Below are 14,642 nucleotides of genomic sequence, written 5' to 3' on the forward strand. Positions count from 1 at the left end.
CCACTTTTCAAAGAGGTGTATCTTTGCTCTGGAAACTCTTATTGAGTATGTTAGAGCTGTAATGAAATGCTTCTTCTAAAAAAAAATATATATATATATATTTTTATATACGGTCAGAGAATGAATATATATGGTCAGAGAATAGCTTACAAGCAGGGAAATGTCTTACACTGACATATAGTTAGATTTTAATGGCATTTTGGAACTAATTTGATAGGAAGAAAGAAAAGTAAAACCTAGAGTATTATTAATAGGATTTTCCCTTATCCAAACCTATGGTAAGCCACTACTTACCTCCCTAAGGAGCCCTCTCCTTTCTGGTAACCACCAGAAGGTACAGATGTTTTACTCTAATCTTCTAATCCCATCAAAAAAAAAAAATTTCTCAGAACTATTTCAGTTTAGCTTAATTAAGAATAATGACTATTATACAACACAGAGAATAAATATAAATTTAAGAATACTACAATTGCTGCAGTGAATACAATAATAGGGGATCCTATTTTAAAGCAAGTGTTCAGATCTAAAAAGTCAAAAGTTAGCAACAGAGGCTAAGGTTATAGCTCTTGCCTAAAGTGTGAGGAACTGGGTTTTAATTCTCAGTAACACACACACACACACACACACACACACACACACACACACACATACACACAAATTAAATGAATATAAACAAAATATACTGAACGAGTGTGAAACGAACACTGCACAAAAGGGTTCTCTTTCTTCAGGCATTTTTAATACTCTTATTCTCATGCCTAGGAAATGCTAAAGTTCACAATCCTCTTTGGAGAAGAAAAGGCATAGAAGGAGAAAAGGGAAGATGAAAAGAGAAGTGACTCTTAACTCCACATATACGGCTATATCTACCCAAGTAGACACAGTATAATCTCTAATTATTCAGCTAGTAATCTCCAAGTAACAAAGAACACTCCTAGCTAGTTAAGTTTTATACTTTTCAAGACTAACCCAAAATAAAATAGCATTAACATATACCTATGCATACTCTAACAGCAAAAATAATGTGCTCATCAAGCAGAGTTCTTTCTCTGTGTCTCTGACTAGCTTACCACTAGGTTTACATACTAACTCCGAAGGAAAACAAATTGAACCCCTAGGTAGGCATCTTCATCATTTCTTTAGTTTAAAAGACTGTATTATTTCTTGACAAGGGCTTCCAAAAGTATCCCTCTATTGGGTTCTTCCTCATTTTTCTTTTGTCTTCCAAGACTGAGTGGGCATGGATTTGATCAGAATACCTTATATACAGGTATGAAATTCTCAATAAAGTTTTTGTAAAAGTTAAAAAAAAAAAAGACTACATTAATGCTGGGTGTGGTGGTGCATTCCTTTAATCCCAGAACTCAGGAGGCAGAGGCAGGTAGATCTCTATGAGATCAAGGCCAGCCTTATTACAGGGAGACCCTGTCTCAAAAAACCATTTTTTTTAAAAATAGACTACATTATTACTATTACTGGTATGAATTAGTATGAGCATAAACAGCTTACATATGTTAATATTTTATTATTTTTATTTTATGTGTCTGAGTGTTTTGCTTGCATGTAAGTGCGCTCGTGTCATGCAATGCCCACAGAAGTCAGAAGAGACACTGGATTCCTGAAACTGAAGTTATGAACCATTGTTAGCTGCCATGTGAGTGCTGGGAATCAAACCCAGGTCCTCTGTAAGAGCAGTCTGTGCTCTTAACTGCTGAGCCATGTCTCCAGCCCAGCTTTTCTTTATTTTGTAGTTAAACAGAAAACTAACCAAGAAGCACAAATTAATAAATCTTCATTCACAACAATTTTACCGATGTACTACCTCCTTAATTTTTCCCCAAATAAATTCACAGCCCTTTTTCGCAGACTGTCTCCAAATTTGAGTGTTTCATTAGTCTAAGAAGCACTTTTTATTTTATGCTGACATTTTTTTCTTTCTTTTCTCCTATTCATTTCCACATAACTACTTTTCTAAAGTTAATACAGTTTGATATCGGGAGTAGAAGCATCTTAAACTATACAAGAACAAAATGACCTGTGTCAGAATGGGAAAAAAAAAAAAAGGAAAGAAAATCATTTTAATAGTAATAATATAAATAGGAAGTCTGAAAATACTCACTTGTAGCGGAACCAAGAAGATTTTTTGAAGATTTCTCCTCCACAGTATTATAATCCAATGGATAATCTGTTCAAAGAGGAAAATAAAAGTAATTTTGATGAGAATTAGGTCCACTAACAACATTTAAGTTTGTCTTGTCAGTAAACTGATGTTTAAAACATTTAAAAGTATTATACACCTAAACCATGTTCACAAAAAAGAAAATGGGATTCAAAAGAAATTTAACAGATGTAAAACAAAAGAAATGTATCCTTAGCAAAAGGAAAATAAATGTAATCCTTAGCAAAGTTTTAGCCACATTTATAATACTTTGAGTCAAACTTTCCATATACTTTCCTAACCCTTAGCAAATATCGTCATATTTTTTAATGGGAAAATGACAAAATTTAGATTATTCAAGTTATGGTTTAAATTATTTTAAAAATAAGGATATGATTTAACAAAATGAACAGAATATAAAACTGTCCTCTACTCTTTCAGTTCGCAGGAGTTTCTCAAATACTCAGGTCTTCATGTGCTTGCCCCTAGGCTCAAGGCAAATCAAAGCAATTAATGCTCCTTTCTATGGTTTCACTTTAACAGTTTAATAGGGTCTTGGGTCCAGCATAGAGATATAATCATAATCTATAGTACTGATGTTACAAAAGAGAGTTCCAGTTACAAATAACTGACTGGTAAATCTAGAAAACAATGTACATTACAAAGCATTTATACTAAAGATTCACTTAAGAGAATTTTGGCTCTGAGAGCTAAAAAAAAAAAAGAAAGAAATAAACTAAAGTGACAATAATTGATTTTAAGCCATCCATGACTCACCCATTACTATTAGGCTACAAAAAGAAAAGAAAAGAAAAATCCCAATAGTCACCTATTTAAAATCACTTACCATAGTCCTCATCAAATAGCTCTTGGCGTTCTGACTGATACTGAGAATCAGCAATTTCTTCATATTCTTCCACCATGCTAGTACCAAATACCCTAGTAATTTCATTACAGATATTCATTAAAACAAAAGTTACTAAGTCACATCTATCACACTACATCAATAGAAATGTCACAAACATTAACTTTGGTCACATTTTAAGAGCCACTGAACTTTTGGATCCAACATAGCAGCTACTTCTTACATTTTAGTCATCCACTGCTTCAATTAAAATACAACTCCCTTAAAGCATTTAGAAACATAATGATCAAATTTTTCTACCAATCTGTAGTGACCTCCCTTGTCCCCTAAGGACAATAGTGCTCTGCTCACTAATAATTAACAGGCTCCTGGTTCTTGGTTTAGAAAGAGTTAACAGACTTCTTGAACTTTGTTGATGTAGAGGCTTAAGGAGGAGGTAGTCTGCTCTCAGGAAACAGAGAAACAGATTAGATGGATGTCTCTGGAATGCAGGGACAGGCTGTTGCCTCTGCTTCTGCATACATCAAAGGAGGTCTGTTACTGGACCAATGGCCTTGGCCTTGGCCACACTGTGCTTGAACACTTATCATATGTAAACTCTGTGAATGTCAAATGCAGAGCTTCCAATAAAGACTCTCAGGAGGGCAGTGAAAGTACTTTTGAGCTGCTACAAGCCAAGGGTCTCCTGGACTGACTTCAGTTTTTTGGGAACAGTCACTGCAGTGGGCATCTACACCAATCTAAAGTGATTCCATTATTACCAACACAGGAAAAGAGAAAGTAAGCTAAATCAAACACATTAAAAAAATAAGGTTTAATTTTTAGAGACTAATCTTATTATTTTTCTAAAGCATTTTCAAGAGAAACAAAGGCTTAATAGTTTATATTTCTACAGTCTTAAATTCACTTTAAAAACATTAAGACTGGTGCATATCACTTGCAAAAAATAGTACATACTTTTTGTTCTGTATTACCTTATTAGGCTTAAAGGACAAAAGTGTTCTGATCCAAAATGTGATACTAACTCAACCTGAAAAATAAAAGTACACAAAATGGGAGACCAGCAGGGCACCTGTAAGGTTAACAAATACTCAGTCTTTTCATTAGAGTATTTCTAATTTTTTTGAAGTATTTATTTTTATTTTATATGTATGAGTGTTTTGCCTGCTACATATAAGTGCGTCCATGTTATGCAATGCCACTGGACACCAGATGAGGGCACTGGAATTACAGACTGTTAGCTACCATGTGGGTCCTGGGAACTGAATCCAGGTCCTCTGTCAGAGCAGCCAATGCTCTTAACCACTGAGCATCTCTCCAGCCCCCTCATTATGGCATTGTATTTTGCTTCTAAAAATAAAGTTCTCATTTCCCCAAAATAAATAGTTGTAGTTTTGCTTTGTTGTAATGCATTAATATGCCATGTTCTGCTACTCAATATTGCAAAAGAGAAGGTTGCTAACCTTTATGTACTTGATGAACATCTGAAGCAAGAGAAAGGAAAAGAAAAAGAAATCAGTCCCAGAGTCTGGATAACATGCCATAAGAAACTTAAGTATTTGCAAACTCCACGGTATGAAGGATAGAAGGCAATGTATTGTGATGTGTAACATTGTAGTACTCTTAATTCTCTGCAGAAAAGCTACATTTCAATTATTTTATAACAACTTGAAAGTATAACCTGAATACTGTAATAAATTAGCTTTATGCTTAATACAATTAAATAATCTTTAAACCCATGGCTGTCATTTTCTGTTAGATATGAAAGGATTCTAAAACCAATGAATAGTATTCAGAAACAATATGTCTTATATTAAATATTACAGTTAGGTATACATCTACAGATGAATTTATACATTGATACATGTATTATTTCATTATGAAATGTTTTCTACAGTTTAAAATACTGTATACAATTGGTTTCAGGGAACATATGAAATTTTGGTACTCTGTTATTTCATGCATTACTAACACAGGTGAAAGTTGCATCACTTACAAAATATTAGTTATTAAAAACTAATTTGTAGATTTTCATTTAAGTATTTTAGAATAGAAAAACTCAGGCAAACAGATGTGTGTGCACACACAGCATTTATTAATATAAAACGAGAATTTCAAGTGAATAGTTTTAAGACTCCTCTCTACTGAAGAGGTATTTTTTAAATAAAACTAATGATAAAAATCTTATATAGTCTCTCACTGTAAAAGAAACACTCAGGTAATTTTATAGGGCAATTTTTAAACTGAAAATATCAACTGCATGTTCAATATAGAATTTAGCACGTTCACACTGAATTTAAGAATACTACAAGTTTACCCATTTCTAAAAGTCAATTTAATACATGCTTTAAAAAGAGATAGTAACATCGCAGAAGACAAAATTAAATAGCTATAAGTTCCTACAATTTAAAGAAGAAAGGGCAGAAATTAGAAATGCTGCAATTCCAAAAAGTCATTATTAACACAGTGGTACTTTAAGATGTGGCCATTATTTTAAAGGAAAATGGGGGTAGGAAAGAAAGTTGTAGAAACTTTCATATATTATTTAAATTTAACTCAAGACTGAGAGCTAGTTGGTAGAGGAAGCAATGGGAATATTTACTGTATCTAATATTTCACTTGAATATAAAAAAAAGACAAAAGTCATAATACTACATAAATGGACAGTAGAGCTAAATTGATGATCTGGGAAAATTTTAACAGATCTACTTAAAAGATTCCAATGGCATCAGAACTTTGAGCTTCAAAATTAAAATACAATACTATGAAGATGACAATTTACATAGACTCTAAAACATGCTGGGCATGGTGGCGCATGCTTGTAATCCCAGAACTCAGGAGGTGGAGGAGGATCAGGTGCGTTTGAAGTCAGTGTGGGCTTACATAAGACTCTGTGTCAAAACCAAAACTAAAGTAAAAGCAAAGGCAACACCAAAAACAAGACTCAAAAACAAGAGTTCTAAGTTGGTATCTTATCAGAGCCAAAAATAAAAGGTTAGCCTAGATTATCAATACAAATAGGCTGTAGTAACATCTGTCTCATAAAATAATATATCCAAATAAGAACTACTTAATTAAATCATATTACACTGTAAATTTCCTCTTAATTTCCACTCCATTTCTGAGTGGGGTGACTAACGCAAATATTTTCATTATGGAACACAGTCCTATATACGTAAAGATTACCTTTACATATTTTGCATACATCTGTTCATCTAGTGGGAAACTCTGTACATTCCGCTCATCTCTACCATGAAAAGTACCCAGCTTAATCCATTTACTTGTAGGATATCTAAAAAAAAAGAATAAACAGATCTGGTACATATTTTCCTCTCATGTTAAGTATACTGATTTATTAATTTAAATACAACAGGCCCTTAAGTTAATATAATTTTTTAATTGACAAGTTCTACTTCATCAGGAAAGAATAAATTGAAAAGTCACATTCATAAACAGAAGAAAAAGACAAAAAAATGGATCAGAGCAACTCTGAGGGATTTGGGAGTGTTGTTCCCTAGAGGTTTTAAAACAGAAAGCAGGGGCTGGAGAGATGGCTCAGTGATTAAGAGCACTGTCTGCTCTGGCAGACGACCTGGGTTCCATTCCCAGCACCCACATGGCAGCTAGCAACCATCTATAACTCCAGTTCCAGGGGATCCAACACCCTCTTCTGACCTCCATGGATGCTGCACCACACAGGTTCACTTACAATACATGCAGGCAACACACTCATACATATAAAAATAAAAATAATAAAATATTTTAAAACAGAAAGTAACCAGAGACATTGGAAGAAAGAAGAAAGGACAATACTGTCAACATGCTGATCGATGATGATGTACATGATGAATGATGTATGAATACAATCACTAGAAGAAAGCGGCTTAGGAAAAAAAAAATCCAACTTTTACTATATTTAAACATTTGATATATCTCACAGAGCTGATTCCTCTAAAAAGAAATGTAATAAAAAGGCTAAACCTGTTATTGTTTGTAGCATTTAAAGAATTCAAACTAATGAGTTTCTCTTCTTATAAAAATATGAATACTTTACTTTCCAGAGCTGGGTATGCCCATCTAACACATAAAAATTCCAGCCTGAAGTAAAAGAAGTTATCTGAAAAAAGGTTAGTATCAAACTAGAACATGGAATTCTTAGGAAATTTTGGAAACTGATTTTAAAAACTGTACATATGCAATGATGATAGTGAAGGGGAAGAAGAAAGACCACTAGAAATCTCAATAATCAATAACGGAAGCACAGTGAATCCAAAACATCCTATGCAGCTTATCACTGGCAGGCTAATGTACTTAAGGAACAAAGGAATCACTCTGTTGTGGGAAAGATATTAGACACCAATTAAAAGTGGTATGTTTAAAAGGGAAAATATTCTCAGACTACAAGAAGCAGAAAGATACACATTTTAGGATAAAAGATGTAGAGGAAAGAATGGTAATCTTTGGTTGCCAGGAACAGATCATAGTTCTCTTTCAAATTCCTTATATGCTCATTTTTTCCATAATCATGGAAGTAGAAGGAAGCTTTTAAAATGCTTCATCAAAAATACACACCATGATATGAAATGAAGCACTTATACATGCATGCTTTTAATATGTTTTAAAGAAATGTGTGGATCCATTGGGGTAATGACAAAGGTGGCATATACCTCTAATCCCAGCATTCAGGAGGCATAGGAGGGGGAAATCTCTGTGAGAACGAGGCCAGCCTGGGGTACATACCAAGTTCTAGGACAGGTAGGGCTACAGGGAGACCTTGTTTCAAAATGAAATAAACAAATAAAAGGACTATGAAGTCACATAACAATTGTAGATTTGAATCTTACTTCTCCCAACCAACAGATCATGTGACTTAGGTAAATTACTTACTCCCTTTATCTGTTCCTTCAGCTTATAAGGGAATAATATATGATTGTGATGATTTAAGTTTTGCAAGAGCTAATGAAAATCAAGTGATTATCAAGAGCCTAAATATAAATGTTATCACAACCTGGTATTAAAATAAAAACAGAGTGGCACATGTTGTTTAAACTTTATTGTGAAATTCTATCATGGACTCTACAGAAACCAGTTTTAGAATTTACCTGTCACTGATAGAAACTAGAAAATCTTTAGGAGTAGAAGAAAATAATTCATAATTTGCAATATCAAACTGTTTCACTTGAATTGGCTCACAAAGTTCAATTACAAACCTACAAAAAGAAAATAAGACACATAAACCAAAGAAAATAACATTTCATATTAAACATAACTATTTTATAAAGTAGATATCCACTAAAAGTTACTAAAATGTATCAAAGAAATATTTGTAACCCGAGTATTGAGTAGAATGCCTTTGAGAACACAACAAGCATACCACTAATGGGAAGAAAAGAACTGTAATAATGATTTTTGCTCCTATCATTTTTTTTTTTTTTTGTCTTTGTGAAGCAGGGTCTCCCTGTAGCCCCAGCTGTCCTGGAACTCACTATGTAGACCAGGCTGGCCTTGAACTCACAGAGATCTGCCTGCCTCTGCCTCCCAAGTGCTGGGACTACAGGCGTGCACCACCAAGCCTGGCTGCTCCTATCATATTTTAAGACAGATTTCTTAATGACAAAGTATATTCCTGAAGAAAGAATGACTTCATTAAAAACAGTCTGTGATAGTATAAACAGATTAAAATAGTTTGATTATATATAATTGTATGATGTATGAAAGCTTTTGGCTAAGCAATACGCTCTTAAAAAATTATCTTTGGGCTGGAGAGATGGTTCAGCAGTTAAGGACACTGGCCTCTCTTGAAGAGGTCTGGGGCTGGTTAAGAGCACCAGGGCTGGTTAAGAGCACCCACATGGCCGCTAACAATTGTCCATAACTTCAGTTCCAGGGCACCCTCTTCTGGCCTCCGTTGGCATGGCATGCATGGATACAAAACATATATGAAGGCAAATAGTCACATACATAAAAATAAATTAAAAAAATTTTTTTAAAAGAGATTTACAACAGTAATCAAAAAAGGGGCTGAGGAATAATTTCACATAAAATTATACTTTTATGGAAAAAAGTTAAACACGTTAATGTTACTGAAAGGTATTAAAGACAAGAGAGACAAACTGGTAAGAAAATTTAGTATCTGAGTCATTTAATGATTCAATACAATTTCAAGCAAAATCCCCATATGGCATTCTGTCATTCACACAACTCAAGAAGTCTCAGTTTATTTAAAAAACACAAAACAAAACAAAACAAAACAAAACAAAAACAAACAAAACAAAGCAGAGGCAGAAGAAAAGTAAAAATAATCCTGAAGCACAAAAACTTGCCCTACCACAGATTAAGATTTGTAAAGCTAAACTATGGTGTTAATACAAATAATAAAAAATTGACCAATAGACAGAATATAAATTCCAAAATAAGCCTGTGCATGGAAGGGAACTTCTTGATAAAGGTATTTAAGTCAAGAAAGGGTGTGAGTTATTGAATAAAACATCATTTAAACAGGAAAATCAGGAAAGAGAAATTAATCCTCCTTACACACAATATAGAAAACAATTCCAAAGACTAAAAACCTAAATGGGAAGTACAAAATGTTTTAAGTTCTACAAGAAAAATGCAAGATAATATCTTAAAGATTTCAAGATAGATGACATTTTAAAAAATCTATTATTAGACAGATAAATTCAGCTACATTCAAAGTTTTAAAAGGTTCATCAAAAGACACTAAAAAGGGGACTGGGAGACAGTGTACTTGGTAGCTGCAGAAGCCTGAGGACCTGAGTTCAATCCCCAACATTCAAGTAATGACAATGTGACCTTCCCTTAGTAAAATCCTTTCAGTAGTTTGCTTAATTTTCAAGTCGAACCATTTTCCAAATGAGTGAAACCAGTTGTAGTTTAAATATTATCTTCAAAGTTAAAAGAGTCCCTCCTCAAATTAAATGGGTATATACACAAACATGTTTGTCCATATTATTCTAATAAATCAACATGACAGTGATTTTCTTTAACTTTTTTCTATGTTGTACGATGTGTGCTTGCCTGAGTTTATACGCAGCACATGTATGCAGAAGCCCACCTAGAAGAGGTATCACTGGAGTTACAGTAGACTGTGAGCTGCCATGTATGTTCAGGACCTGAATTCAAGTGTATTGCAAGAGCAGTAAAGTGCTCTTAACCTCTGAGCCATCTCTATTCCTAGCCTCAACTGTTTATTAAAAAAAAAAAAAAAAAAACACATTTAAAAGCCAGGCACAATAACACATGCCTCTAATCCCAGCACTTGGGAGAAGGCTGGTGGATCTCTGAGATCGAGGCCAGCCTGGTCAATATAGTCAAGTTCCAAGTCAGCTGGGGCTACAGGAAACGCTGTCTCAAAAACGAAACAAAACAAAATAAACAGTAACAACAACAAAACAACCAAATAAATAAATAAAAAGATAAAAACTATTTTATGCATGAATGTTTTGCCTGGGCAAAATGTTACCATGTGTGCGCCAGATACCTGCAGAGGGCAGAAGAGGGTGTTGGATCCCCTGGAACTAGAGGTACAGATGGCTGTGAGCCTCCAAGTGTGTGCTGGAAACTGAACCCTGGAACTCTCAAAGCAGCAAATGCTCTTAACTGCTGAGCCACCTCTGTAGCTCCCTCAACTGCAGCCTTTGAACAATTCAATCTTATAATAAGACTGTTAGCATATTATTTTCTCCCATAAATCTATTCCGATTCCTTTATCATTCACTAATCAAATACATACACATACATACACACACACACACACACACACACACACACACACACACACACACACACACAAATAAAGCAGGGAAGTCAAAATGCTAGGTAGTTCCTAGATGTCTCTCTCTTTTGTATACCTAAGTACTGCCCAAGAGATATAGATTTTACCTCATTAAATGTCTTTCAGATACATTCCTCTCTTCCTGCAAAACTTTAGCTAACAAGCTGTGATTTCTGACCTGGGCTATGACAGTAGTTATCTATCTAGTTTCTTTGCTTCAACTGTATTATGTTGTAGGCCATTCTTGGAGGACAAGCTTTCTTTAAATGCCTATTAGAGAATGTTACTTCTTAACTTCAATGTTATCAAATGTGGTCTTTAAACATGCAAGTGAGGACCAGAATTTGGATCACCAGCACCCATATAAAAGCTGGGCGGGCATTGCAGGCACCTGTAATTCTAGTACATGGGAATCCCTGAAGGAGGCTGGACAGCTAACTAGCCATATCAGCAAACTCTGGGTTAACTGAGAGATGCTGCTTCAATACACAAGGAAGAGGTTGATCAAAGAAGATACCTGATGTCAACCTGAGGCCTCCACCCACATAAGCACACATGGATGCTCACAGAAATGCAAACATGCATATACATGCATACTAAGAACACACACAAAAAAATTGTTAAACTGGGTATGCATGGCATCAGATGGTCTGATTATAACTAAACTAATGCTCTGGCTTCATTTTCTGCCATGATTCTAATTATGCCTTTTTTGGGGGGTCACACCTAAAACCTGTTTCAGATTGCTGTACATACAGTTTTCTCACAGAAAACATGCTTCTTTTAAAGCACTGTGCCTCCCTAATCTGTCAATTCCTATGAGGCCCTCAAGATTCAGCTCAGAAATTACCTCTTCTAAGAATCCCTCCTGTAGTTATATATCTTGTTCTCTAAAAACCTCTGCAGCAGTATTTTGCCTAGGCTTATCACTGAAGCTTTGTTATGTCCCTAAAAGGAAAAGAATTCTGTCTTCAGTTTTGGTATGGTATCAACAGTAATCAATCATATGTGCTTATTAAATTATATATCTAAATCTAACCTAATAAATATATACACATAGAGAATGCACTTTGCAAAATTTTATGTTACTTACCAAATTTTGGTGCTGCAAGGATTCAACATATAAAGGTCCATATTCTCTATAAGAATAGCAGAAGTGCTCTATTTTAAGGAGCAAAGAGAATATATTAAAGAAAAATAGTGAAAATACATTTCAATTCTAAAAGAGTGTAGGATTACTATATTTTTTAGATTTTAAATCAACCTAAGATGGAATATTTAATTATGGAGGAAAAAAAAAGCTAAATGGATAAAAGTTACCAGTTAAGGCTATTGCATTAAATTAGTCTTTCATCAATTAGTCCATTTAAAATTCAAAATGTCTATTATAAAGGAAAAAGAGTTTCCCATGAGTTATTTTAAAAAACACACACAAGGGGCTAGAGAGAAGATTCTGCTGTTAAGAGCACTGGCTGCTCTTACAGAGGACCCAGGTTCAGTTCCAAATGGATAAAAGTTACCAGTTAAGGCTATTGCATTAAATTAGTCTTTCATCAATTAGTCCATTTAAAATTCAAAATGTCTATTATAAAGGAAAAAGAGTTTCCCATGAGTTATTTTAAAAAACACACACAAGGGGCTAGAGAGAAGATTCTGCTGTTAAGAGCACTGGCTGCTCTTACAGAGGACCCAGGTTCAGTTCCCAGCACCTACCATGGCAACTAAAAACCATCCCTAACTCCAGATCTAGGGGATACCACCCTCTTCTGGCCTCCACAGGTAGTGCATGATATAGGTACACTTACATACATATAGGCAAAACATTCATAAAGATAAAATAGTAAATTTTTAAAAACTGCATACAGTTCTAAATGTTAAAGATGCTGCTGCAATGGACCAACTAATATAACCAAGAACTGACATAATAAAAGATCTTTAAAGGCATAACCTTGTATTTATTAGTGACACAGAAAAATAACTCACTTTAAAATATAGTTACCATTATACAATGTCTGTATTTAATAAAGTCACTAGTTTCTTATATTTACTTTTTTATTTTAAACAAGTTATCCTTTAAGTACCTTGGCTTCTGGATTAGCTGCCAAAATTTTGGCACCACATTCTACTGAGGCATAATTATTTCGATTTTTCTGGACCTTTTTGGTGGCATGTGGACCTCCATTAGATGAGGGATGCAATGACTGACCTGTGGACAAACCTTGTTATAAACATATATATGATGATTATGATTGAAAATACCCCCTGCCAACACAATGATCTCAAAAGTAATAGGCTGTTATCTAGAGAGGAACAGCTATTAACACCTAAGAATACAGCTTAAAACTAGATGAGCGATCAGGCATAGTGGAGCACACCTTTACCAGGTGGATCTCTGAGTTCAGGCCAGTCAAGGCTACAGAGAGAGAGAGTGGGGGGGGCAGGGAAGGAGGGGAGGAGGAGGGAGGGAAGGAAAAAGAGGAGGGAGGGGAGAGAGAGAGAGAGAGAGAGAGAGAGAGAGAGAGAGAGAGAGAGAGAGAGAGAGAAACACTTGAGAAATTCAAGCCCAACACTGTGGTGCAGGTCTGTAATCTCAGCATTTAGGATGTTGTGCAAGGACTGCCATGAATTTGAAGCCAGACAGCCTACATTATACAGTTAGATCAAGGCCAACCAAGACTACATAAACCCCATCTTAAAATAAACAAATAGTAGTTCAAAATGCTTCACCCCAACTACTTTAAAATAGCTCATATAAAGACCAAAAATCCACATTACTTGAAGTTTTTCTAAAATTATAACATAAAATGAAGATTGTTCGGGAGAATAAAAGGTTATTGTGTATATGGTTTATGTTAAAAATGAATTATTTTTCTATATCTAACTCGAATATCAAGAATTCTTAACTCATTGTTACTGCACTAAAATCTTAAAGTTTTCTGACTCAGGACTTTCCATTTCCAAGCTTCTTTCTATACACTGAGATGAAAATCATTACTCTCCCTTCTTATTTTAGCATAAGTAGATAATCTCTAAGAATGGATTTTAATCAAAATTAAAACTGTATATTAAATGACACAGCTCATCAGCAGCAATGTGGTAAATTTCTTTGCTAAGTTTTTAGAAATTTCAATTTAGCATTTAAGGAGAAAATAATAAACCACCCAAAGCCCCCTTAAATAATAATTTTAAAAATTTCGGCTTCCTTACTTTTTTCTTTTTCTACTTCCATGACCTTCTTCTTCCACTCATCAAATGTTGGTATATCTTCTGGATCTTTGGAGTTTACTACAGATGCAGGGTCAGTTTCTCCTGGTTTGGTATAATCAGAGCTCTGAAAGAAATGTCAAAGAAAAACAGGGACTTCAACCTTCATGTAAGATTAATTAATAGTGAAGGTAAGTACAAATGTTTCTGTAAAGTTAGTAAGTTTAATTTAATGATGAATACTATTTTAAATTTTTTGATTTGTTTAAAAGTTCAAGTTCATTTAAAATAACTGAAAGTATAAGCATTATAAAATATGCTTTCACATGTTAGTGATATAAACACAAGTTACTTAAAAACACAGAATCTGTTATATCCTAAGCAAATTCTATGCATATATATGTAGATTATTCTTGTAGTACAATCACTTTTAAAAATCTAAGTTAAAAATAGCAATTAAAGGAAACTAACTTTAGATATAGTATATTGTTTTAAGAAAATCAGTAACAATTTATCATATACACAAAAATTTTAAGTAGATTTTTAAAAAATTTTCATTATAAAAAGGTTTGATATTTTAAAATGCAGAAAACCATGTTAGTAACTCCTGTTAGCAAAAT

The 14,642-nt window shown here is 34.1% G+C and overlaps 1 protein-coding gene across 3 annotated transcripts in view; it reads right to left on the bottom strand.

Moving 5' to 3' along the window:
• The window catches only part of Suco (SUN domain containing ossification factor), a 56,880-nt gene that overhangs the window by 32,099 nt on the left and 10,139 nt on the right, over positions 1-14,642 (bottom strand). Inside the window, exons 6-14 of one of the 3 annotated variants that reach the window (XM_017800192.2) lie at positions 14,026-14,149; positions 12,900-13,024; positions 11,912-11,979; positions 8,126-8,233; positions 6,210-6,315; positions 4,487-4,507; positions 3,998-4,053; positions 3,006-3,097; positions 2,120-2,185 (exon numbers count right to left, since the gene is read on the bottom strand). In XM_017800192.2, the coding sequence (XP_017655681.1) occupies positions 2,120-2,185; positions 3,006-3,097; positions 3,998-4,053; positions 4,487-4,507; positions 6,210-6,315; positions 8,126-8,233; positions 11,912-11,979; positions 12,900-13,024; positions 14,026-14,149 (766 nt within the window). Of the gene's footprint in view, positions 1-2,119; positions 2,186-3,005; positions 3,098-3,997; positions 4,054-4,486; positions 4,508-6,209; positions 6,316-8,125; positions 8,234-11,911; positions 11,980-12,899; positions 13,037-14,025; positions 14,150-14,642 lie in introns of all 3 variants that reach the window. The other 2 variants (XM_008841375.3, XM_029567490.1) reach the window with 2 other exon arrangements.

The sequence above is a fragment of the Nannospalax galili genome, unplaced genomic scaffold (assembly GCF_000622305.1).
Source record: "Nannospalax galili isolate Female #2095 unplaced genomic scaffold, S.galili_v1.0 scaffold1361, whole genome shotgun sequence".
Lineage (NCBI taxonomy): Eukaryota > Metazoa > Chordata > Mammalia > Rodentia > Spalacidae > Nannospalax > Nannospalax galili.